Source organism: Trichosurus vulpecula, chromosome 6 (assembly GCF_011100635.1).
Source record: "Trichosurus vulpecula isolate mTriVul1 chromosome 6, mTriVul1.pri, whole genome shotgun sequence".
NCBI lineage: Eukaryota > Metazoa > Chordata > Mammalia > Diprotodontia > Phalangeridae > Trichosurus > Trichosurus vulpecula.
Genome location: NC_050578.1, coordinates 233,095,775 through 233,123,657, shown reverse-complemented (window position 1 = coordinate 233,123,657; position 27,883 = coordinate 233,095,775). Strand labels below are relative to the sequence as shown.

Here is a 27,883-nt window from a genome sequence, read left to right as displayed (position 1 = left end):
ATGTTATCCCACTCAGCTTTGTGTTATCTGCAATCTGCATGTTTATATTATGTATCTTCAACCAAGTCACTGACAAAAGTGTCATAGAGCATGAAGGTAGATCAGGAGTGGGGAACCTGCAGCCTGGGGGGCCACATATGGCCTTCTAGGTCCTCAAGTGAGACCCTTTGACCTAATCCTTTGGGGATTTGTTCTGTGAAGTTTGGAGTCATAAGGTCGAACTTGAGGACCTAGAGGACTACATGTGGCCTTGAGGCTGCAGGTTCCCCACCCCTGAAGATAGATCCTCAGGTAGCTTTAATTAAGCAGTTAAATTCTAAGTCCCTAAAAACTGCTTGTAAAGCTTAGACTATACTACCAATTGCCAGACCATCAAAATCAAATAGTGCTCTTAAGATAGATATTTGCAGAGATTCCATCACATATACTTGTCCTACAGTATCAGGACTGGAATTTCAGGAATGGTATGCTAAAAGCATGGCAACATGTCCTACCAAAATTTGGTTTGAGATATTTGAAGCTAATACCTACTTTCTACCTGATTTGAGAGAACAAAGCAGGAGTCTATTTGCCTCTACTTTTCCTAGAGGTTAATAATGGTAATGCACCATTTTGGAACGACCAGCATTTAAGAAATTTAAAATGCAAGCATATGTAAAACCCACAAAGCAGACGCACCACTGAGTATCCTGGTGTCAATCTTGGTGGGCTTTTAGACTTCATCTGAAAGGAGATGGAGAAGCAGAAAACTGGGAAAGAATTTTTACAACTAGTATCTCTGATGAAGGCCTCATTTCTAAAATATGTAGAGAACTGAGTCAAATTTACAATACAAGTCATTCCCCAATTGATAAATGGTCAAAGGATATGAATAGACAGTTTTCAGAGGAAGAAATTAAAGCTATCATATGAAAAAATGCTCTAAATCACTATTGATTAGAGAGATGAAAACCAAAACAACTCTGAGGTACCACATTATTACTATCAGATTGGTTAACATGACAAAACAGGAAAATGATAAATGTTGGAGAAGATGTGGGAAAGTTGGAATACTAATTCATTGTTGATGGAGATGTGAGCTGACCCAACCATTCTGGAGAGCAATTTGGAACTATGCTATAGGGCTACAAAAATTTGCGTACCCTTTGACCCAGCAATACTGCTTTTGGGCTGTATCCCAAAGAGATCATACAAAGGGAAAAGGACCCACGTGTACAAAAATATTTACATGAGCTCTTTTTGTGCTGGCTAAGAACTGGAAATTGAGAGGATACCCATCAACTGGGGAATGGCTGAACAAGTTGTGGTATATGAAAGTAATGGAATACTATTGTGCTATAAGAAATGATGAACAGGACTTCAGAAAAACCTGGACAGACTTATGTGAACTGATGCTGAGTGAAGTGAGCAGAACTAGAACACTGTACACAGTAACAGCCACAGTATGTGAGGATGGATTTTCAGACTTAGCCCTTCTCAGCAATGCAAGGACCTAAAATTTTTCCAAAAGACTCATGATGAAAATGCTATCCACATCCAGAGAAAGAACTATGGAGTCAGAACGCAGAGCGAAGCAGACTCTTTTCTTTTTTGTTTTGTTTTCTTTTTCATGGTTTCTCCCATTCGTTATACTTCCTCTAGGCAATATGACTAATGTGAAAATGTGTTTAATAGGAATGTATGTGTGAGGCCCACATCGGATTGCACGCTGTTGGGGAGGGAGGGGGGAGAGAGAGGGAAAAAATTGAAAACTTATGATAGTGAATGTTGAAAACTGAAAATAAATAAACAAATAAACAAAAAGGAGATGGAGCAGTAATGTTTGTTTCCTACCTCTTTTGTGTGGATTCTGATCTTGTAAAAAAATGGAAGTTCCCAAATCACCCTTTGCAGCAAAGGGTGTAGTATTCTCTAATGCCTAGCACAGGACTTTGCATATAGACTAGGTACTTGTTTTTTCTCCATTTTATTTCATTTTCAATTAACATTTTCTCTCCCTCCCCCCAATTTAAAAGAAAACTAAAACCCACATAATAAATATACGTAATTGAGCAAAACAAATTGTTGAAGAGTTCTACTTGACTGGGAATAAAGGAAATTTAGAGAATGGGTGTATGAAGATTAAAGGATATTAATTATAAAAAGTTTTAAACTTCAGTGCTAACTATAAAATTGTCTTAGAGTTAGAAGAGATATCAGAGATCATCTAGTTCAACCCTTCCATTCCTCAGATGAGGAAACCAGAGGGCTTGTTTGATATTGTGGGGAGTGAAAAGCAATGGACTAGGTGTTGAGGGACCATAAGCTATTTATATATGAACTAGGCCCACGCACATGTAAATGCACATAGTTCTACTTCTATTTAAAAACCTGTTTGTCTTCCACTTTTATGGTGTTCTCGGGATTTATTTGTGGCATTACAATTACAGAGAAGTATGGTATAATAGGTAGAAGGCTGGCTTTGGAGCGATAACGATTTGGGTTCACTTCCCGCCCCTGGCAAATATAAGATGTGGACACTAAATCTTTCATTGTTGTCTGGGACCTCTCTAAGGTCATACAATAACAGGCAGGTGGCTGATCTGCACTGGTGTAGGGAATTCCCTACTCTGATAAACCATAGGTTTAGAGAAAAAAAATTACAACTCACAAATTTTAGAAAATGAAATTAAAATTACAACTGTCACAAATTTTAGAAAATGAAATTTTAAAAAACTGTGCTCTTTTTCCCCGTAGAAACTACACACAAAAATACTCAAGGAAAAAAAAAACATTTAAAACTATAAATCCCCATCTATCATCAAATGAAAAGGACACTATTTGTCAAAGTATGTGTTTATTTACCAGAGAATTTTAAGGAAAGACATTTTATTCCAAGACCTGGCATTTAAGACTAATGTGACTAAAGAGCTTTTGAGTAGTGTCAAACCCATAGCCCACAACACTCTTGAATGTAACCAGAACCAGATTAAAATGTAGTTCCTATTTGATTTTAATGTGTTGATGTTTAACAAAAAAAAAATACATGAACATATGGTTTTCTAACTCAATCTGTGGCCTGCAGGGTTCCTTAGATACAGTTTGGTGGCTCCCATTTCTATTTGCGTTTGACACCCCAGGTTTAGAGGACAGATCTAGTAACTAGCCATTCAAGCATTAAGTGCAAATTCAATTAACAGGAGAGCCTAAGGGGTAACCCTTCTTCCAGAGTACTGCCTACACCCCTAAGGTATGGTTGACAAAACCAGGTTCCACAAGCTCTAAATAAAGATGGACAGGAATGAGGGAAAAGTGGTGGACTGTAGGCATAGTGGGAGAAGACTAGCTTTGGGGCAGGGGCATGACAGTAATTAGATCCTTAAGGTTGGTGGTCTAAGGCCCATGCAAGGAATACGGGACAGTTATGTTGCTACTGTGGGGGAGCTTTTATACTGAGAAGGAATCCTGGAGGACTGGCAAGGAGAATAGTAGAGTCCTGAATGCTGATGCCCATCTAGCTTGTAAGTCACTCTTACCTAGCTGATAGGAATTGTAAGTGCAAATAACCCTACCCTAGTTGTAGTTTGGTTAGGGAGAGATACATGAATTTCTTTCCTGGGATGGTCATTTTTGACAAGCATGAAAAGAACTGTTGTCTAATAATTATGGCTTCTAGAAATGAGACCAATAGAAGGAAATCTGATTGGCTTATCAAGGTAACAAGCCATGTGAATAGAGCTGAGTCTTATAAGAGGAAATTCTTCTTTAAATAGTTTCACTTACCATCACAGACGGCTCGCTAATATTGTCCATTCAGAAAAATAGCCACATTTTGAGATTGTGTTTATGGTTAATGTCAAATTCATATTTCTTGAGTGTATCCTTTTAAAAGGGAGCAATTCATTTCAATACTCTTTGGGCGGGGTATAATATTTCTTAGCTATTAATTCAATAAGGAAGTATTCTTCTTTGGAAGGAACAGACGTCACAGTTTTGGACTAATCTGGCCCTTACCTCCTAGAAAAGAATCCTGATGGCGTTTGCTGAGTTCTCTGCCATGCACAGTATTTTCCTGTGGGATCCTGTCGGATTCTATCAGCCCATTCTATTCAGCCCAGTGAGGCAAATGAAAAGGAATTCTTAAGTATTTCAGGTAGTCATAATCATCGTCGTCATCATCATTTTAGGCCTCACTGTTTTCAATTCTTACACTTAAATTTATTGCTGTATCCTAGAAAGTGAATGATTTAGGAATTTCAATATGAGGAAACTGGTTAAGTTTAGCACCAATAAAATTGAAGGAATGTAGGTATGAGTATCTGGTGATTATCTTAACCTTACCATTTGAAGGGATATACTTTCTCTTTTGACATTAAAATTGTAATATTTGGTAGTAGTGATGGCTGAGGGGAAGTTTCGATTCTTGATTGCTCTTGGATTAAAAACTATGATGATGAATTTTTTTTTTTAAGTCTAATGGAGAGAAAGCAATTTCTCTTTATCTTACAAACATACTGATTTCCAATTATATTATTGGGATAACACACAGTAAGGGGTAGTAGATAGTTGGAGTTGGGGTTCCCAAATTTTATCTGAAAGAAAGGAATTTTCTTTGGTAGAACCGTGTTATAATAATACTCCCTGCATATTTAGTTCTGAGAAAAACCCATCTTTTGATTGCAAGGCATGGGCACATGACTTTAAAATGTGTTCTGTTAAAGGGGCTACTTTGTAGGACCCATTTTAAATATTGATTGTAGTACTATATATTATTTTATTGAATGCTTGCTACTTTTTTCTTTCAACCTGAGGCAATAATTGCAAATAGCATAATTTTAGACAGCGAAACATTATATAATATTACCATTAACTGTTGTATATTTAACCAAACTTTACAACTGTTACCAGTACATAATTTAATTGAAAAAGTCATTAGAGGGAAGAAAATGATAATATATGAACTTCTGGGTCTTTGAAAATACTATGGACCTTCAGGCACAGCTTTTGACTTTACATATACTGGGTAATAGTGAAAGGATGTCCAAGTAGAGAGCTCACAATATGAAGATACAGGACGATGACCCTAAGGGCCGTCCACAACAGGATCAGCTAAGTTGGGAAACTAAAAGAGTTCTCCTAAATTTTTTCAACTGTAATTTATATGATGAAAACTGATGTTTTTTCCAGCTACATTTATTCCAAATTTAAGTCAATTTTAATTTTCATTATTTTCACAGCATAGGAAATCTATCTTGCTTGATAGTTTGTTGTCAGACTTAAGAGTACATGATTACACAGATCCCATTTTAGAAATTAATCGGTTGGTGCTTGTGTGAAACATCTCTCCCCCCTTTCTCTTATTCAAGAGACTCATTAGTGAAGGACCCATCAACCACGTGAAGGAACAGCTCCCCGCACCTCATGCTTCTTCACCCAATATGTCTTCACTTAGTTTTGTATACACAGAATCACTTTCACTGAAGGCTATAGGTCTGACTTAAGTTATTCAATTTAAGAGTAACGATGAGAGAACGTGGGTCTTTCCTGTTCTTTTGAACGGTTATCTTTCCTTTTAAGGTCTCACCTAAAAAAAAAAGGAAATTTGAATATTAGAGAAATTTTACGGATGATAACTAAGGTACTACTCATAATAGACTTCAAATGTGATATGCTTTATGAATTAATAGCATTGTCATTCAAAAAAAGCAATCATTCCCTACAGATGCCAAACGCTAGCACTTTGATGGCAAAGCAATGTATATGGTTGTACAGGGTCAGGGTCCCCAGCTCTAGCTTCATGGGAGAAATCAGGCACTAGTCCTTAATGATACCAATTCAAAAAGAAAGATGTGCTACACATGTTTATAACAGAGAAATATACAGGGTGTTTATAACTTCTGGTACACAGTAAAGTTTCAACAGTGGCACTAGCAATAGATGAGATAAAGAAAGTCACCATCTTTGAAAGTATCATTCTATATGTCTATGTAAGCAGAATCCAAAAGAAAGCTTTATAACTATAAAGTAAGGAAAATATATCCTTTAACACAAACACATTGCTTTTACATAAAATAGCCACAGGATATCAATATAATTCACAGCTAGAAAGACAAACTGGGTTTGTTTTAATAAGATTATAGATTTTAAAATACACACTTCTTAGATGCACACTTCTAATTATACCAGAGGTGGAAAGCAATCTAATAAAATACAAGACATTCTAAACAAATAAGTAATTATATTGCATGTTCATTTCAGAATTTTTCTGGCAAGAAGTATTTTTTAATAAGGAAGCAAAAATGACAGACCAAACCAAAGGGCATTTTACACTTTCTCAGATATATCCTCAGGCTTAACAATCTGTGCTAACACAACAACGACCCCTAATAAAACGCTTCAAAAACAATTATAAAAAAACATGGTATAATATTAGTGATAACGTTAAAAAACATAAATTTCCTCAAATTTTTAAATCTAACTAATTATGAAATTTTTTCAATGTGGTAGTTTCAAACAGCAATTCTTAATCTCCAGTTAGGTAATATGTGAAGTTATTAAAAAAAGTCACAGGTGGAAAAAGTATTTATTGTTTAGTATGTGTCAGGCATTGTCCCAATAATTGTGGATACGAATACAAAGTAAGACAGTCCCTGACCTCAAAATGCTTACATTCTAATGGGAGCATGTGGAGACCTCGCAGAGAAATGGCTGGAAATGCAGGAACATAAAGTCTATCTTTCACAAAATTGATACTTTCTAAATTCATGTACTTTAATATAACATCTTGGAGTAGGGAGAGTCTATATTAATGGAAGGAAGACTCTGGAAGAAATCTAATATATTTACAATGAAGAAAAGAGTAGTTACACTTTTTCATTAATTGTAGCTCAGTTTTCTGATTATAATTCTGATATATTCCTCAATGTTTTTTTTAAAAAAAAATACAGCAATGACATTCTATCTCAACCACCCTTTGTTAGGTTACTTAATATGATAGGGATACAGTGCTCACAGCAACAGTGCTACAAGTTTTATATTTCTGATGAAGTTCAAGTTAATAATTATTTCAATTATTTCTGAAAATGTATATTATTTTTACTTTTAATTTTTTATGCCAGCTACCACACTGCTTAAACTTACAATCAGGGGCAGCTAAGTGGCATAGTGGATACAGCACTAGCCCTGGAGTCAGGAGTTCAAACAAGGATTCAGATATTTACTAGAGGTGTGACCCTGGGCAAGTCACTTAACCCCAGCTACCTCCCACTCACACCATACCACCCCCACTGCCAAAAAAAAAAAAAAAAGAAACAATCATTTGGTTTACAGGTGGAAAGAATCTTGGAGATCAACTACTCCAACCTTATCATAATAAAGCAAGGGTTTTTAATCTGGTCCAACAGATGTCTAAGTCATCTGTGGACATATTTCCAGGGTTTATAAATTTGGATGGGGAAAAAAAAAACACCTTTTTATTTCAATATATAGTTTCCTTTGTAATCCTATTAATTTTATGTATTTAAAAACACTATATTCTTCTGGGCATAGTAGCCCATGTCTATAATCCCAGCTACTGAAGTGGGAGAGACTGGTGAGTCTTTGAAGCTTGGGAGTTCTGCGCTGCGAAACTCTGAGCTGATCTGGCTAAGTTGACATCAATATGATAAGCCCACATTGAATGGGGAGTCATGAAGCTGCCTAGGGAAGCAGAAGCTGGACCAGGTCACAAAGTTCCTGTGCTGATTAACAGTGAAATCAAATTAGTTCAGATTACCCCTGAACTTCTATCCTGGGTGAGAGGTGCCCCAGTGTTTAGAGAAACAAAAACACTCTTCTGAGAAGGAATCCATAGGCTTGTCCAGTCTGTCAAAGGGGTCCACAACACAAAAAAATGAAGAGGTCCTGTTTTAAAGAGTTAAATGTAAATGGTATCGAGAGGGCAATGTGATATAGTAGGAAGAGCAGTGGAATAGCAATCATGAGACTTTGATCTGAGGCTTAGCTATTCCTCTGAATCACTGGATGACAAATTCAGGTTCCACGACTGCAAAATGAAAGGTTGAATGAACTAGAAGATTTCTGGGGTACTTAAAAGTTCCAATTAATCACTAATGCATCATTGAAGTGACTTGTCCAAGGTTACATGGAGACCAAGATTCAAATTAGACAGTTCCTGTTTATCAAACATATAACATTTAGATAATTTATGATGAGAAGTAATTTTGTTTGCTACTGTATGAATATATATACTAATAAGTATCCACTATTGTGAGTGATTACTAGGGACTTGGAGTCAGAAAGTTGTCATTCAGTTGTTTTTCAGTTATGTTCAACTCTTTATGACCCCATTTGGAGTTTTCTTGACAAAGATACTGGAGTTGTTTGCATTTCCTTCTCTAATTCATTTTACAGATGAGGAAACTCAGGCAAACTGGGCTCTCTATTCACTGAGTTCAAATTTGGCCTTAGGTAGTGACTAGTTGCATGAATCTGGAAATTAACTTGTCTTCCCCAGTTTCTCCATCCGTAAATTGGGGATAATAGCATCACCTATTTCACAGTTGTGAGGATCAAATGATGTAATATTTGTAATGTGCACAGTGCCTGGGCACATAGTAGATGCTTAATAAATGCTTATTATCTATCTAGTTTTAAGTTACTGATATAAAATCAACATTGAAATTAGCAACTGTGAATTGCTATTAAGTGGTTTATTAGATTTTCTTTCTCATTCTAGGTAACACATCTCATTATGACATAGTACATGCTATTCAAAATTCTTAAAATACAGGTTTTCATAAACCTTTTATTCCAACACAGACTGATTATTGAACCTGGAATACTTCACCTTTCATATAACATTCTGTCAAAATCTCTACTTAAGGCTAGAATGGTATCAGAATCCTTTGTACTCCTCCTAGTTATTCAGGACAATTCTTTGCCCATAGTTCTGTGGTAACTCCATTTTGTTATGAGGTTGTTTATTTTGTCTGCTTTAAACTAAATCAGTTGTAACATGCTCCACGGCTGGTCTGAATTCGCCTGAACAGCTTTCCCAGATTCATTGATTTTGTAATGTATCCAGAGATAAAGTTTAAGTCGGAGTCTGCTTTACCTTAACGGGTCTTTTTTGGCTTGTTTTGTTTTTCAAATAGCAACATGATATGTTACCTATAAGCTCCATGACTATGGACAAATCTGATCTGTTTCAGTCTCTCCTCTTTAAAATGAAGCAGAGGTTGGACTAAACGATCTCCTAGGTCATGTCTAACTGTAATCACGTGATCTACAACACAGTATTAATTGGTTATAAAAGTGAAATAACACAATAAGAAAAGCTCTATCTTAAAAGTACACCAATGGATGATTTAAGCATTTATGTATTCATTTCAAAGAAACAAATATCAGGAAGTCACCTAATAAATATGTAATCTGTGGTTGGCAAACACACCCTCCAATCCTTACAGACTGTCTAAGGTGCAAAGGCAACGGCTATAACACCAAAGTAGATCAGAGTAATTAATCAGTGTCATGTAGATGTCTTTAAGCAGGTCTGCTGTTTTGTTGGCTGCAGAGGATGCTCTCTCTGGAGCTGAGCTGCATCACCTTGCCCTTATCACAGGCAGACTGCCTCAAGCACAACAGAATCCAGTTTTGCAGTTCAATTAAAAAATATTGAATCTATATTTATTATAGCATTTTAATTTATCCCTTTAAAAGCAAAGAATACCATACCTAGAGAATATATAAACAGTATCCACAATAAAGATTGAAGAACACAGCTTTGCATTACGTAGAAGTTTGACTTCCTCTAGCATGGGGAGGAGAAATCATTAATTTGTTTTCAGCTGGATTATAACAATAGCATTATGTATCATATATTAGTGTATCAGTAGCTTTATGTAAACATTGTCATACAAAGTTTAACTATAAATAATGGGACTATTTTAAAAACATATCACCTCTTTTACTTCTAAATATGCATGGTCCCCTTCAAAGCTGTCACTTTCGGAGGTAATACATTCATTAAAATGAAGGTCTCCATGGCTTAAAATATTTTTGCAACTCCTCCTCAAGAACTGTCTCTAGGATTAGTTTATGAGTTACCAAAGAAAACTACTATGATTCCTTCATAGACATACCTGATTTTGGACCTACATGATCTGCCATCTTAATTTTATCAAATGTTGTTTTGAATTCATTTTGTCTACGATCCAAAATCAAAATAGGACAAAAGTTTGCCAGCACTGTGCACAGTCAAAAGAATTCAATTAAACAGGCATGTGTTAAGAACCTGTTCCATATTGAACAGTGATAGATACAAAGATTAGATTTAGTCAACACAGTTTCTGACCTCATGGATCTTACTGACTAGTTGAGAGGTACAATATTTCGCAGATAGTTCTGAAGGTCATTTCCAAAGAAATCTTCTAAATATACTTTGAGAAGCAAATAGAAGTATTGTTGAAATAAGTATGGAAGATTCTGTGATCTTTGGTTATAGTAAAGTCCTGGCCATCCTGTCTAACCAGATGACACTAAAACTTCTGTGGTTCTTATAACTGATATTCATATAAGTGACCTTGAATCATCAAAACAAGGTATAGAGGGAACAATTTAACCTTGTTTTGATCTCAAGATTAGAAAGGAACTCAGAGGTCATCTAGTCCAGAGGTGTCAAACACCAGCCCTTCTTGCTGGAACTAGATTACAGTTTAATTGGGAAATATTGAACAAAATAAAAATACAACATAATGTTCATTTGTGGTTTTCTAAGTCAATGACACCACTGATTTACTCCAACCTATATCTGAACACATAATAATAGCCCTTCAAGTACTTAAGGTCAGATATCACCTTCTGCCAAAATCTTTTCTCCAGGATAAATTTTACCATCTCCTTCAATCGAACCTGTTAATAGCACGGTTGTCAACTTCCCACCATCCTTATCCTTTAGATGTGTTCCAGTTTGTCCTAAAGTGAAGTACTGCTAAACTTCAGACTCACACTGCCAAATGCCAGGAGGCTTCTCTATATCAATATTCTATTTACATTTTCAAAATCAAAATGCCCCAAATGAAATTCAGTACTCCCCCCCAAACCTGCATGTCCTCAAAACATTTCTATTCCTATCAAGGGAAGCACCATCCCACCCTACTTATTTGAATTTACAAACCCAGAGTAATCTTTGACTTTGCTCACCTTCTCTAATCCAATTAGTTGCCAAGGCTTGCCAATTCTATCCTCCTCATCACTGTCCCCTTTTCTCTATTTACATGGCTGCTTCCCTAGTTAAGGCCTTACCTGGATGACTGCAGTAGTCTCCTAAGTGGTTTGCCTGTTTCTGGTCTAATCTCCATCTAATTTACTGCCTAGACCACTGGTGTCAAACTCAAATAGAAATGGGGCCATTAAATAGTACCTAAGGATCCCCGTGGGCCACATGTTGATTTTAAAAACCATACATGTTTATATATTTCTTTTTTTATTAGAACATCAATACATTAAAATCAGATGGGAATTAGATTTTAATTTGGTTTAAGCAGTACTTAGAAGTATTGAGGGCTATGTCTCTGACACTTCTGGCTACATGACTGCCAAACTAATATTCCAAAAACACACTGGTCTCCTGTTAAAAAAAAATTTGCAGTTGTAACTAAAGGATAAAACACAAATTTCTTTTTTTTTTTTTTACAAAACAATATTTTATTTTTTTCCTAATTGTATATAAAAACCATTTTTGACACTTTTTAAAAAATTTGAATTCCACATTTTTCTTCCCTCCCACTCTTCCCCTTCCCTAAGACCTTAAGCAATTTTATATAGGTTATACATGTGCAATCATGTAAAACATATTTCTATATTAGTCATGTTGAAAACACAAACTTCTTAATCTAGACATAGAGTTCCCCACAATCTGGCTCTCCTATACCTTTCCAGGCTTCTTTTACATCATCCTCCTACACACATCACCTTTCCAGATATCACATCTCACTCTTGTGCCTTCATACAGACTGTCTGCTACACTGGGAGCTGATTCTCTCCTCAGTTTCTTGGAATTCTTAGCCTCCTTTAAGGATCAATTCAGGTGCCATCTCCTCCTTTCTTGTCACCCCTACCTGTTAATGTCTCTTCCGGGCCCCCTCCCATCAAATTATCTTTTTTTCCACCCTCTAAGATCTAAAATCCTTGGCAAGAGAGATTAGCATGGTGTCTTGCAAATAGCAGAGGCTTAAGAAATGCTGGCTGAATTGAAATATCAGCATTTGAGTTGATTAATATTAAGGAAGAAGGAAATGAATCTCATAAACACTGACATTTTTGATACAGATGGCTCACAGGTTTTCTTCAGAAAGGGGAAGACACAAGATTGTGGGTTTGATTTTCTTATTATTCCAAAGGCAAAAATAACACGGTTTCTCTCAATTTGTTATTTTACCTTGAAGTGCTCATGATCACAGCTTATACATTAATAACTATTACAGAAGATAAAAAGTAGAGAAATTCTCTGCAGACTACATCAAGATCTTCCAAACAAGTCAATGTTTACATTATATTCTATTATTTTAATGCAAAGGTAGGCACAAGGGAGAGCAAGGCAGAAACTGTGTGAGGACAAAGGACTGTAAGATAATTCAGAAGGCTCAAGTCTATGATCAGAGATGCTTTTTTTCCCCCACAAGAAGGGAGGTAGAAAGTACTATATGTGTTGAACACCAAATGTTAACATGAAAAATGAAACAGAGAGTAGCTAAACAGACAGGACAATAACTAGACACAGACGTGGGAGTCATTTCAGAGTCGAGTGCGTGGCTGCAGTCAGATCAGATCATTGACTAGGTAGGGCAAAAGTTAAAATCAATACCTAATTAGATGAAAGGATAAAGATCAGAGAGGACAGCACATGTAATTACTGCGCCTCTAATCCAATCTGTTGAAACAGGAACTAAGGTCAAAAAATGAGAAATAAGTAAAAGTAGTAACATTGACTCTATCATCATTCCTTAAAGAAGTTTAACTCATGCGAATGTCACCACGAAGAGGGTGAAAAAACCTAGAAAGCCCCCCAACCAGCAGATATCCTGACGGCAGGATCACAGACACTGCTTGACCAACTCCCCAATTAACTTTTCCACTCACCACCCTTTTTATCCCTCCTCAGGCCTGCTAGGGCATCCCTCCCTCATTCATCCTCTCAGCCAAGCACCTGGCTCATAGCTCACCAAAAAAAAAAAAAAAACAAAAAAACCCAGAAGCTATTCTACCTGCACCCCTCCTGACTTATTCACATATCACTCATATCTTGTGCCACTCTTTCCCCCTTCACCCCTTCCACACTTAAATAGGTGGCCCTTCTTCTGGCGGGGTGTGTGTGTGTGCGTGTGTGTGTGTGTGTGCGTGTGTGTGTGTGTGTGTGTGCGTGCGCGTGCGTGTGCGTGCGTGTGTGTGTGTGTGCGTGCGTGTGTGTGTGCGTGCGCGTGCGTGCGTGTATGTGTGTGTGTGTGTGTGTGTGTGAGCGCGCGCTCATAGTGGCAAAGAACTGGAAACTAAGGATTGTGCAACAATTGGAAAATAGCTAAAGAAATTCTAGCAGCTGAATGACGTGAGTACAATACTATCGTCTTCTAGGAAGTGATACAGATTGAAAGGAGAACCACAAGAAGAATTTAGAGCATAAGGTCCACACTTGAAAACTGAACAATTTTGAAAAACTTATAACTTTGATCAACATAATGTCAAGGATGATTCCAGAGGACAGATTTTGAAGAATTCTAACTAGTTCTTGACAGAGATGATAGACTAACATGCAGCATAAGACACACATTTCTGGACATGGACAACATGGGAATTTGTTTTGCTTGACAATGCTGATTTGTAATTTTTTTTTTCAAGTTCGGGAGAGGGAGGAAAATGTTTGATAATTAAAAAAAACAGAATTATGAGCCAAGTAAAAATAAATAAGCAAAAAGTAAAAATGTTAAGACACTCTGAATGAACAGCTAAAATATAATCTCTAGTACACGGACTTTTTTTATTTTGATCATTTCAAAGACTGCTAATTTTGATGCTTCCAGCTGTGTTCTTGATAGATGATACAGTTGGAGAGCTGATGATTTACTCTACTCTAAAAAAAACATAATTTATTATTATTAAGCTTCATACAATCCGCTATTAAGCTTCAAAGTACAAAGTTGGTCATTTTATTTTGGTTTTAAAGTTTCTTTTTTTAAAGAACATTGGATAAAAATATATTTTGTTGTTACATATATGTATAAATATAGTTACATATGTACGTGTGTATGTATATACACACACACATAGAGAATTTAAACATCTTTAGGTATGGGTAAAACACCTCTAGGTATTAGGTAAAAATATATCTACCTAGTTAAAACCAAGCTTCTCATGAAAGACCAATTAGAATTAAGGGATATATTTTGATTCAGAGCTTAACAGGGTTTACAATATTGGTGGATCCAAAATGGGTTAAATTCCTTGTCACGATGTACTTAGCAGTTAGAATGTCTTGGATTTGAGAAAATGAATGAAATAGTCTTACTCTGCCAATGCAACTGAAAACAGTAAACATTTCTAATGAGAGGTCAATAATAACCAGAGATCACATATAAAGCATGTCACGAACGCTGACAGATTTAGATGAGTACCACAAACTCAATGTGACTCATCTGCTAACAGATTAAGATTCCTCATTGAATTCAGAAGATAATAAAATGATCTTGAGAAAGTTTTTTTAAACAGAAAAAAAAATTTAACTTTTAACATTTACAATAACTACAGCAGTGAACTGGATTGCGCATTGCCAAAATAGATTAGATTCTTTATTACAAAGTTCAATGTCCTAATACTTATAAGATGATCCCCTGCCCACTAGTATCAATCTCAAGTGGCAATTATGATATTAGACAGTTTTTAACACAACCTATATTGAACAGGAAGGGAAATGCAGCCTAAAGAGCATATATGTTTCAACAGAGACATTAACTAATTTTATTTATTTGGATCCAGTCACATTCTGTCAGGATCTGAGTGGTTACAGGACAGAAAACAGAACTTAAACTAGAGCTTAATATAAAAGATTTTTTGGAAAAGAAAAGCAAAGAAGGAGAATTCATTTTTAACACAGTAGCCATTTAACACTGTATGTGAAAAGGGAACAGGCTGCAAAGCAGTAATTACCTACTTTGTGATCATTCAGGCCCTTTGTTTCCCTTCCCTCTCTCATTGTCTGCCTTTTGGCAATTTCCCTGTTCATTAGCACTATAACCAGAGGCTGGTCAGGAACAATAAAGGAGATTATGATTATTTATCCTATTCCTATACAACATCACTACCACAGAGGGATGGTACCAATTTTATTTTTAAATTTTCCTCAAAATAAGGTAACATTTCCCTCAGGCTATGATGCTTCAGTGTTTTCTGCTGGCTCACCATGTACTGGCCCCACCATGTAAATCAACAGTAAGTATGGAAATATAGTATGAAAAACATAAGTGAAGTTAGGATAGGTATTGGCTTCTTAAAGGCCCATTATACTGTGTTCAAAAAGCTTACAGTAGTAAGATATCCTAAGCATTCATTTTGTCAGGAACAGGAGGAAATCTTAGGAAAATATTAATTTCAAATTAACATCCTAAATGCAATTCAACAAATGTTTATTAACTATTTAATAAATTCCTATTAATTGTCTACTTAAGACAAAAATTTGAATTACTGAGCACTTTGTTTAAAAAGCAAATACTAAGACAACAACATAGTTATCCTGGAGAAGAAATGTACATTTTCAACATTCTAACCTTCAACTCAATTACCAGAAAGAAAAAAGAATCATGGAATTTATGGGAATTTAGTTGTATTCGCTCCATTTCAGTTTTGCTGTGCTCAACCTTTTTGGAAGCAAAAAATAACACCATCAAGGTTTTATGTCCACTTCTAGGCAATCACAAAGTGAGGAAATGAGCACCGTGTGCTGTTTTATTGCTAATGGAGTTTGTCTGCCCACATATAAAAAAGTCAATTTCTGTAAAGATGGTTAAACCAAAATCAAAAGAGTTTTTTAAAGGCTATTTTTAGAGGTTTTGGTTGTCAAGCATCTAGATGGTTGGTAAACTAATCATAATCCGCATATCTGGTATTTGTTAAGCTTTAAAACAAAAAGGTTCTGTAGGAAATAATAAACAGGATAGGTACATATTTTTGGACTGTCTTAAAAACCATTTCATTTCTGTTTCCATTAAACATTATTTTAACCATGAGATCTTCCAAAATTAAATTCTCTTTACCAGAATCATTGTCAACTGCTTTAGTTTCAGGCCTATCTTCAATTTAGTAATACAGCTGAATTATAGACAAAAGCCTCTTGAAGTTGAAGTTACATTTTTAAGCTTTCTATATCCAATAATGAATCTCACAGTCATAAGGGCGGATGAGTGCTTGAGGTCATTTTATGATCAAAAGAAATAAAGAAAAAAAATGCCGCTTCAGTTACTACTGAACAAATATTTACTAAATGCCATCTGTATGCTGAACATTATGAAATTCAGAGGAATTGCCACACACAAAGAGGCCTTTAAGATATGTTACATTTTCTATTTATAAAACAAACTATAATTTCTGTCCCATATGGGCATATGCAAAATTATCTTCCTGAATAATGGTGATACCTCATCTCCATTCTGTTTCAAAAACTATTTTAATGGAACCTTTCCCTTAGCTTCCTTTTTCACTAGTCTATTGTGCACTGACACAAACAAAAGTTTGCATCTTGTTCTTTTTGTCAAATTTCCTTTTTTTTTTTTTTACAATATTATGGCAATTCATGTTCCCTGAGCAGAAAAAAAAAAACCCTCACATCAAATATAAAGAAGAAATATTTATTACTAGAGTACAGCCACCTTTCTATTCCAAGACTAGAGGCAGACTTTGAGAATTTAACCAGCTCACGTCCTGCAGAGCCAAATCCCTCTATTACAATATGACGTAGACCCCATAAAGAATCATGCCAGACACATAGAGCAAAGTTCTCTGAACCCCTTCCACCACTATCTGAAGCTTTGAAACTAAGGCTGCAACAATTTTCTGTAAACCATAAAGTAGTCAAATTATAACAATAAAAATAGCTACTTGTTTACAAAGAAATGATCCAAGTCCTTGATATTCTAAAAGAACAACGTTAAATTTTATGTTCATCTCCAAATTACCTAGTTCAGAAAAACTCTAACTTGCTATTCCAGCACCCATGAATACCTCTTTTTTAAGAGCAGCTAATTTATTTTTTGCTAAGCTTATCTTTGATTTGAAAAATTTACCAGAGCAAACTAAATAGGGAAGAAATGATTCTACATTGGTACCCTAGAAAAGTGCCCTGAATTTATACATCTGCAAAGTATATTACTAATTAGGAGAGAAATCCAAGTTAATCTAAGAAGCTCTGACTTGTGAGAACATGAGTTGAGACACCTGTCTAATGGTTTGGAAAAGATTGGAGTCAGACTAACATGCAAGGTACACTAAAAGTATGATCATCTTCAACCTTTCCTGCAACTAAAAACAGTGAAAAGTATACCTGTAGTTGGCACCCATGAAAGGGCTTCTGGGAAGCCTTATAAAACAAGTTATAATGTTTGCCACATTACAGGAATTATTAGTTAGAATTTATTCATAGGCAGAAGTGGGCTGGAGCCAGCTCATATATGGTTAACCGGTTGTTAAATTTTAACCTCAGAAATTGACAGATTACAAATCAAGCTTTATATGTTTTCTTTTTTTTTTTAATTTTCTAGACCTAAGAAAATCATGGAGAAAATGTTACTAATGCAGTTTTACACTTAAAAGTGTGTCTTGTAGCACACTGTCTTCCCTTTCCCTCATCTTATTGAACATTCACTAACATTTACCAGCACATTTACTAGAGTTTAAAGACTCTGTCACTGACAGTATACTTTTTATCAACCTTTATAGTTTCAACGTATTAAAAACAGCAAATTAAAAGTGGGTAAAAAGAATTATGCTAGTACTAGGATATGGGTGCAGCTAGGTGGCAGAATCATCAAGGGCCTGCAGTCAGGAAGACTCATCTTCCTGAGCTGAAATCACTTACTGGCTGTATGACCCTAATCAAGTCACTTAACCCTGTTTGCCTCAGTTTCCTCATCTGTAAAATAAGCTAGAGAAGGAATCGCACACTACTCCAGTGTCTTTGCCAAGAAAACCCCAAATGGGGTCAGAAAGAGTTGGACACAATTGAAGTGACTAGACAACAACTAGAAAATGATGTGACAGACTTTTGGTGACTACAACAATGAAAAGCAGACAACTTAGGAAACAGAGCACTCCAGAGCACTTGATATAAGAAGAAACAGCCATACAAATCTCAGGCATTTGGGAAAGAATAACTGTATCATGGCAAAGTACAATTCAATTCAATCAAAACATTATTAATGGTGTCCTATATACTTCATCATGACCTTGTTTATATGCACCACTATGTTTAAGGAGGCAAAAAGTATCTATCAAAACTGCTTAACAGAACTGACACTTAGATTCATTGATAGAAGATATCCAGAAGGCTGTTCAAATCAGGTTGCCCATCTTGATCAAGACCAAATTCAACCCATTTGGTCAGGCCTGGAACCACCACATTTTTCTCTAAATTCTCTGGTCCAGGGATAATGTCTGTCTCCTCTATTTAATTTAAAATACGAGCCATCCTCGAGGCTCATTCAGTTCTTGGCCCCATATCGATATTTCTTTTAAATCCTTTATATCTATGAGTTCGTTCATTCACATAACTTCACTTTTCACCTCAATGTTGCTGACTCCCCAATCTATATGTCTAATCTTGGACCTGAAATCCTTTTGCCTACTAGTCATTGAAAAAACAAAAAAGCAGAAGCTCATATGAAGCTTTACAATTTAGAAAGTTAATTCCTCACAACAGTGTGGGAAGACAGGTAGTCAGCAATCATTCTCTTTGAACAGATGAAAAAACTGAGTCTCATAGTTAAAGTCACTTATCCATGTTTATTTTTTCTACTTTCAGTTTCCAAAAGAGAAGACTGTATGGGAGAGATGGTAAAAGAAGGTGTTGGGATGAATAATTAGGAATTGTGCACTTGGAAGATGTTATAATTGGATAAAAAGGTAAGAGATATAATTTAGGGTGGAAAAATTTTGGAGAACTTGAGAAGTTGAAGGAAGACTTAGGGATAGAGTAAAAAGAAAAGATGGATTAAAAGGAAAACAGCAGAAAGTGAAAGATTCAAGAAGAAGGAAAAGAACATCAGTTGGTAGAGTACAGTGAGATAAGGGCTCAAGGAAAAGAAAAGAGTTTGTAAGACACTATCTGATCCTGGACAAGTCATTTAACCTCTGCCTACTGCAGTTTCTTCATTTGTAAAAATGGGGATAATAAAAGAATGATATAATATTTATAAAGCACTTAGTACAGTGCCCGGCACATAGCAGGCACTTAATAAATGGTTACTGATTAAAGTGTTTTGCAAATTTTAGAGCACTATAAATTATAATTACTAGGCAAGTAAAACAAATTAATGCGAAAGTTGGAGATTAGAAAAGGCAATTGAAGCCCAGTGTGGTTCTCAAGGGTTAATGTATACTAAAAAAGTGAGGAAAGTGACGGCACTGGAATTCTAGGAAAGGGAAAGTAGGGAAAGGGAATAAGCATTTATGTGGTGCTTATGGTATGCCAGGCACTGTGCTAAGTGCTTTATAAACATTATCTTATCTGATTCTCACAATAACTCTTGAGAGGAAAGTGTTACTATTATCCCCATTCTGCAACTGAAGAAATTGAGGTAGACACAGATTAAATGACTTGCCTGGGATCACAAAGCAAGCAAATAACTGAAGCAAGATTTTAACAAAAGTCTTCTTGACTCCAGGCCAAGACTCTCTCCTCCCTGGAGGAGTTAGGGAAACAGGCATGACAGAGCAGTAACGGGGGATTTCAATTGCCCAAAAATCTACTGCAGCTTTCTCAATGCTAAAAGGAAAACAGCCAACATTTTATTGACTTTATTAGATAAAAAGATGTAAGAAATGATGAGGAAATTCTTTTCTGGATCTGATTTTTTCGAGGCAGAAATGGAAAACATCTTAGCGTTTCAGATAGAAGAGGACACAGAGGCTGAGAAGAGACTGACCGGCCCCTGAAATTTGGGGGGGGCAAGTTTCCCAAGTCACTGATCTGACTAGGCCACACTTCTACTTCAAATGCTCTACTGGCTCCTTACTACTTCTCAGATAAAACAGAAACCTCTCAAGTCACTTCAAGCCATTCACAATCTGGTTCCAGCTTACTCCCCACACTAACTTCCCATTCCTACCTCATGAATAGGTGGTAAGAGGCAGTGCTGGGAGGTGACCTCAGGAGAAGAATTTTTACATTGTGCCTGACATTTATAAAGATACAATCTATATAAAATGGGGATTATTTTAAAGACTCTTACCCATGACAAATATGTATTATGTCAAACGTATCTGTGTTGGAAAAAGAAATGGATCAAAATATTTAATCGATGCATATTCTTAATATTTCTACTTTATAAATAAGGTTGACAGAAAGTGGGCAATTGTAACATCACATTCCTCTGATATTGGAGAAATAACGTAACCTTTCTAATTTATTTATCAGAACAGAACAGATAGCTATTCATCAACGTATGATACTATAAAATACGTAAATTAAGTAAAGAAGAATGTTTATTTTTTTTCCCTTTAGAAGTGCCCACTTTTAAAAAAATCACTTCACCCTACCAAAACACCTTCAAAAACCAGGTTTTCTCAATTAAAATTTGTAGACAGTGATAGCTATAGTTTCCACATCATAGTACCACAGCACCTTGAATATAGTAGGTACTACTGTGGGATGGAATATTGTTATCTGAATTAAAACATTTCCCACTCTACTTTTCTTCTTACCTGCTTTAACAGAAAATGGCTTCTCAAGTAGAAATATTGTTTGCTTCCAGTGAGTTGGGGTAGTGTGGGGACCCGTAGAGAATAAGACCTGTAGAGGCAGAGTTCAAAAGTAATTGAGTACAAGACTTTTAATATCATGCTACATTAATCAATACCAAACACACAGCAAATGCTTGCAACAGCGAAATATGCTTAAATATGTATCAACAAAGAGGCAAACTCCAGACAAAAAAAGGACATTTAATAAAATGAACTCATTATATAGCCTGTCATACTTACTTTTTTGTGGCAGTTTTTCTCAAAAAAAATATCAAAGTAGCCAGCAACTGCCTATTAAAGAAAAGAAAAAAGGAACAATAATAATGACTAGATTATCATATTAAAGTATTAGTGATTATCTATTCCTTTTTCTGGTAGAGAATCTCTTCCCAGATCACTGAACAAAGAGATCTATTTCTCAAGTTATATTCCCTTTACAGGCAAAGGAGCTGCCCTTTTCATTGGATTTCCTTAGCACGATATATTTTCCCACGCTAGCTCACAAAAGTTTATTCAATCCAGTACAGGTGAAATGATACTTTTAGTTCCATAACACTATTAGTATCATCTTTACTATTCAATATTTTGCATGTATGGATCCTCCTTTCCCTCTTTCTTTGACTTGAACAGAGTACAGGCCTAGTTGCAGTATTGCTTAGTCAAAAGGTATGACTGGAAGCAGTACAGTTTGCCTCTTCCACAAGACTCCAACTAAGATCTAGGAAGAGTGACTTCACCTAAGAATTAGTCTATAGAAGATACAGGTGAGAAAGCAAAGACTGTACTATACAAAACACATGGAAGGGGTGGGTGGAATAGGTTAACATTCAAACTTATTTTTATCTGAACAGGTTAAAAAACACACACTAGACTCTGGTATAGAAATACATTCACCGGAGGAGGGAAATAAGGAAACAAGGAAGGAGGGAAAGGATGAACAGGAGACATGGTAAACTCAGAGAGAGATAATCATGCACACACACACAAAAAATCTAATATCGAGAAGTTTTAAAAGAGAATAAAATCTATTTTGCATCATGTATTAGGATACAAAACTCCCAGAAAAATGCAGAAAGTAGAAATATCAAATATATTCTTTACTGACAATGCAACAAGTTATATTCAATAAAGGTCTACTGAAGAAAGGATTAAAAATAATTAGAGACTAAATAACTTAATTCTAAAGAATTGGTAGTTCAAAGAACAAATCATAGAAACAACAGATAATTTCACGAAATAAAATGACAGCAATACAACAACATAAAAAATTGTGGGATGCAGCCAAAAGCAGACGTTGGGGGAAAATTTATCTCTCTAAACACTTTCATTATCAAAGAAAAGGAAATATATACTGGGCATAACACCCCCCCACACACACACACAAAAATCAATACATTTAAAACAATTAAATACCAAATTGGAAGGTTTCTGAATGAAAGAAGATATTTACAAAACTGTTAGCAAAAAGTTCCCATTAAATTAATAATAGGATTTTGGGGGTTTTTTGGAGAAAAAAAAAATTAGCCATTAGCTAAAAAGAAAACCAAATTACTATCAAAAACAAAAAAGGGCGAATTCACAAGTGAAGAAGTAAAGAATTAGACACTATGGTGTTCGATTATGTGCCAATAAAATCAACAATTTAAAATAAATGAATATGTGCAAAATATAAAATACTCAGATTAAAAAAGAAATGTAACCCAATATTAATTTTTAAAAGTTTAACAAGCAAAAAAGGAACTCCCAAAAACAAAAACTAGATGAATTTATAAGAAAATTTTATCAAATATTCAAAGAACAAATAATTCAATATTACAGAAATAAACTGACAACAAATTCAGCAAAGTTGCAGGATGCAAAATAAAATCACATAAGTCATCGGCATTCCTGTATATTGCCAATAAAATCCAGCAGGAAAAAAACAGAAAGAGAAATTTCATTCAAAATAACTACTGCTGGCAAAACTTGAAAGAAGTATGATAGAAATTAGGTTTAGATTGGGGTGGGGAACCTGCGGCAAGAGGATTTGTTCTGTGAAGTTTGGATTCAAAGGGCCTCACTTGAGGACCAAGAGGGCCACATGTGGCCTTGAGGCTGCAGGTTCACCACCCCTGGTTTAGATGAACACTTCACACCATATGTCATGATGAGCTTAAAATGGATTTATGACTTGAATATACATCATAAACAAATTAGATAAAGAAGAGTCTTCCTTTCAAATCTATGGATGGGAAAGAGTTTATGACAAAAAAAAGGTAAAGAAGGGATCCTAGAAGATAAAATGGACAGTTTTTATTTATAAATTTTAACTAAAAAGCTTTTGCACAAACAAAACCAATACAGTTAAAGTTAGAAGGAAACAATTAACTGGAAAATAAATTCTTTGCAGCAAGCTTTCTTTGATAAGTCTTTCTTCTCAGACATTTAAGGAACTGATCAAATGTGTAAGACTAAGAGAATCATTCTCCAACTGACAAATGGCCAAAGCATATGAATAGGCAATTTTTAAAGAAAGAAATCCAAGCTATCAATAGTCATATGAAAAAAAATGGTCCAACTAATAGTTGAAGAAATGCAAATTAAAGCATCTCTGATGATACTCTTCACATTCATCAGGTTGGCCAAGATGACAAAAAAAGGAAAATGACAAATGTTAGAGGACTGCAGGAAAACAAGCTCATTAATGCATTGTTAGTATAGCTGTGAATTGGCCTAACTACTCTAGAAAGAAATTTCAACCATATCTAAAAAGTCACTTAACACTTTGATCCAGCTATAAGGTGTGCCCCCAAAGAGATGAAAGAGAAAAAGGATCTATATGTACAAAAATATTTACTTATATCAGCTCTTTTTGTAGTGGAAAAGAAATGGAAACTGGGGGAGGGAGGGCATCAAATGGGAAATAGCTTAACAAATTGTGGCATGTGAATGTGATGGACTATTACTGTGCTATAAGAAATCATGAAAGGTACAGTGTTTCAGAGTAAGAAGACTTGCATGAAATGATGCAGAATGAAGTTAAGTAGAATCAAGAGAACAATTTATACAATAACAAAACTATCGTAATGATAAACACATTGAAACAAATTTGAAAGACATGATTTTAGAGGACTGATGATGAATTATGCTACCCATCCTCTGACGGAGAGGTTACAGATTCAAGATGCAGAATGGGAGTTGGACATAGACAATATGGGAATTTGTTTTGCTTGCCCATGCATTTTTGTTGCAAGGATTTTTTCTTTATTTTTTCAAATGGGGAGCAGAGGTAAGTGGGTGAGACAATAAATGGTTTAGTGACCTCTTGGAATAGCTCCAAATTGCTTTCTAGAACATATAGACCAATTCATAGGTCCACTGATAGTGCCTTAGTATGCCAGTTTCCCAAAGACTTCCCAAGTGTCATTTTCTTTTTTGATATCTTGGTCAATCTGTAGGGTGAAAGTTGGAATTTCAGATTTCCATTTTTCAAATTATTAGTGGCTTGGAGCACTTTTTCACATGGCTATTGATAGCTTAGATTCCTCCCTTTGAGAACTGCCTACTTATATTCTTTGATCATTTATCTACTGGGGACTAGCTCTTGTTCCTACATATTTTGAAATTTTTAAATATCTTAGAAGACCATTATCAGGGAAATTTGCTGGATAAATTTTTTCCCAATTGTTTCTAATTTAAAATGTGTTGGTTTTGTTTGTACAAAACCATTTTAATTTTATAATCAAAGTTGTCCAGTTTATCTTCTTTGATCCTCTCTATAACTCATTTGGCCACTGACAATCCCTCCCTATACACAGGTACAAAAAGGTTATTCCCTTCCTTGCTTCTCTAGATGGTTTATGATGTAACCTTTTTATGTCTATGTCATACATCCATTGGAGAACTGCCTGAGGGTACTCAGAGGTTAAATGACTTGCCCAGGTCATCCAGCAAGTGTGTGACCAAGGCAGGACTTGCTTGAATCCTATTCTTCCTGACTCCTGGCTGTCTCTTTTTTCACTCTGCCATGCTACTTCTCAATGACAGATAAAGAGGCCTGTATTAACATTATTTTACTTTGGCCCTCCAGGATGTGATTACAGTGACAGGATATATTTTGGAAGGCAGGAAATGGTATAGCCTAGTCAAGACAAAGACAACTAAAATGAGTTCTGTTGACAATCTTCACATGTTATTCAATGATTCAAAAATGGAGAATGTCATAATGAGAAGCTATACAATCTCTTTTCTTATCTAAAAGCTATTTTTCCAAGTCAAGATTTTCCTGACAACACAAAAACCTCTTCTAAACAAATGAAATTGCATATAGATGTTCTGGAGTTTGAACTTTGGCATCTTTTTTATTTACTGCTTTGTTAACCGCTATTAAAAAACTTTTGTTGATATCTTTTTTATACTGCTGTCACCACTTCCCAATGACTCCTTCCCCCTTCACTGTTCACCAGGCAAATCAAATGAGAAATCAAGTAACAAATAAGACAAATAAATCAACTCATTCTTCATGTCTGAAAATGCCTTCTTTCTTCTGTACCAAGAACAGATTACACTTTTACTGAAGGGGAGGAGGCAAGCTTTCTAGTTGATCTGGAGTCACAGTTTGGTAAGTTCTGAAGCCTTTCAATGTATAACTGCCATGTTATGTTTCTTGTGAAAAGGTAGGAAAACAAATCCTAGTTATCTAGTACACATGTGCTGACTAACTGGTATGTTAATGAATAAATGTAGCGAGCCAGCGCCTATGAAGAAAATGGCAATATGGTTTGGAAGGGGAAAGAGGGGCTGCTTTGTCCTCCTGTGACCCCTGACACAGCTTGTTTCTTTAGATTCTCATGGAGGCAGCACAGCGTGCAATGGTGGAAAGAGCATCGGGATGGGAAATAAAGGACCTGAAGTCAAGTTCTCAGTCTGCTCGGGTGCCTTTGTGCTTATTAATTTCTCTGGGGTTCACCTTCCTCAGATGTAAAGTAAGGAGGCAGAAGCAGATGGCCTCTAAGGTCCCTTTTAGCTCTAAATCTATGATCCAAAGTCTGGAATAAAAATACTTTAAGTTTTAGGGAATGATATAAAAATGTAATTTCTAAACTGAAGTAGAAACACCATAGATAAAAGTAGTCAAAACTTTGAAACAATTAAGATCCCAAGTGAAAGGGGGAAAAACCAATAGTAAAAAAGTAACTAAAGAGTTCATGTGGTAGTACAAAAAAGAGTCATTAACAAAATTCAACATTTTCAGTTCCCATACTTATTCTGACTTCTGTGATTTTAAGAAGAAAAAAACTATTAATTATGCTGTCACCATTTTGGTTAATGGGAAAATGATGCATTTTTAAAAAGAGGTATTAATTAAAGCTTATAAAATATGGTGAAGTACATTGATTACTGAAAATCATTATAAAGCTAATTTGTGTTATATGCTTCTTCTGTGGAGAATGTAACATTTATTGGATTTTGTATATTAATACATAATCCAAACAAAACTCAATACCTGGCCTTTGGGGCTATTAAATCTTAACATACTAACAGAAAAATCGGCACCTTTTACAACCTTTTGTTAGACAGCAATAGAAAGCAATAGCATTATCTAGTTTCAGTTGCTAGATTACCAGAGAAGACCAAGTAAATAACTAAAACATTTGGAACATGGAGATTTTTTTTTTCCAAATGCAAAGAGTCACTATTTTTTTCTAAATCTCTTTTATAATATTCAATTCTTGTCAAAAGTATGTCTTTTTCTATTACTTATGCAGTAAAACTTACTAAATTATTGTTTTACTAAGCTCACTGGGTAGAACTAATTACTTTCAATCCTGAGTGTGGTCAAATACTAAAAATGTCATTGGAGACTAAAAATATTCAACATAGTAACTCTAAAATAATGAAAATGGTACTTCAAATTATATTAATAAAATTTTTGAGCTGCAAGGGACCTTAGAAAACATCTTCATTTAACAGATGAAGAAATGGAGGCATAGAATGGTAAAGTAATCTTCTCCAGTGCTGAGCTTTGAAGGAATCTGAAGGGATTCTAAAAAAAAGAGGTGAGAGCTTGAGTGCTGCATCTTAATGCAAGATGAAATCACTCTTCAATCTTCTTTATTTTCTTCTCCAAGAACCACCTTTGGATTACCCCCTTATTTAAATGCCGCATTTTTACGTCTTCTGATTGTTTTTACAGTAACAATGTTCATATTTGTAGAGTTCATTAAATGTATCAAAGATGACCTCTACCTATTAATCCAGAGACAATTTGGTAATAAACATGCCTTTTCCTCTCATTCCCCCTCTCTAGGTTTCCTCCTTCCAGAATCATTATCTCCTGCCCTACTCTGGCTGCTGTTTGTGGCAGAAGGAACTGAAAGTGATGACATGAATATTTCTGCCACCACAGCAAAAGGTGATCAAGACGTGCTCTCTCTTGACTACCTCAAGTAAGTGCCTACATTTCTTTGATCTCTTCTACTAGTTGTGCCAATTTGAAATAATTCATTTTTCCTCATCAGTAATTTTAAGAACATGTAGGCAGCAACAATAAACAAAAGGATATGAAGCCTACAGCATATGGTGTCCACAATGAAAAAAAATAAATAAATATTTGTTAAATGCTAACAGCAATCATCAAAGATGTCTACTTAGTGGCAATTACAAAAGCAGATGGAAAAGTCTTCCATTTAGTTTTCAGTGAATAGGCAAACAGCACAACAAAGACTAGGGGAAAACTATACAATTGGGAAAGAGTTGTTCAGGATTTGTCACCATTAAGACATAAACAATTCATTGTTCTGATACTCAAATGGCTAATGCAAGGGGTGAGAGAAATATTAGTAATTAACATACCAACTAAATTAAATTAAAAATATATTAAACCTCTACTGTGTATAGAGCACTGGACCAGGCAGAATTCAAA

The 27,883-nt window shown here is 35.3% G+C and overlaps 1 protein-coding gene across 1 annotated transcript in view; it reads right to left on the bottom strand.

Annotated features, from left to right (window-relative positions):
• Window positions 1-2,819: 2,819 nt before the first annotated feature.
• PRMT3 (protein arginine methyltransferase 3) overlaps window positions 2,820-27,883 on the bottom strand; it is a 160,746-nt gene continuing 135,682 nt past the window's right edge. The window contains exons 14-16 of the mRNA XM_036763634.1: window positions 21,220-21,270; window positions 20,941-21,028; window positions 2,820-5,563 (exon numbers count right to left, since the gene is read on the bottom strand). Of these exons, the coding sequence (XP_036619529.1) occupies window positions 5,454-5,563; window positions 20,941-21,028; window positions 21,220-21,270 (249 nt within the window). The 3' untranslated portion in view covers window positions 2,820-5,453. The remainder of the gene's footprint in view (window positions 5,564-20,940; window positions 21,029-21,219; window positions 21,271-27,883) is intronic.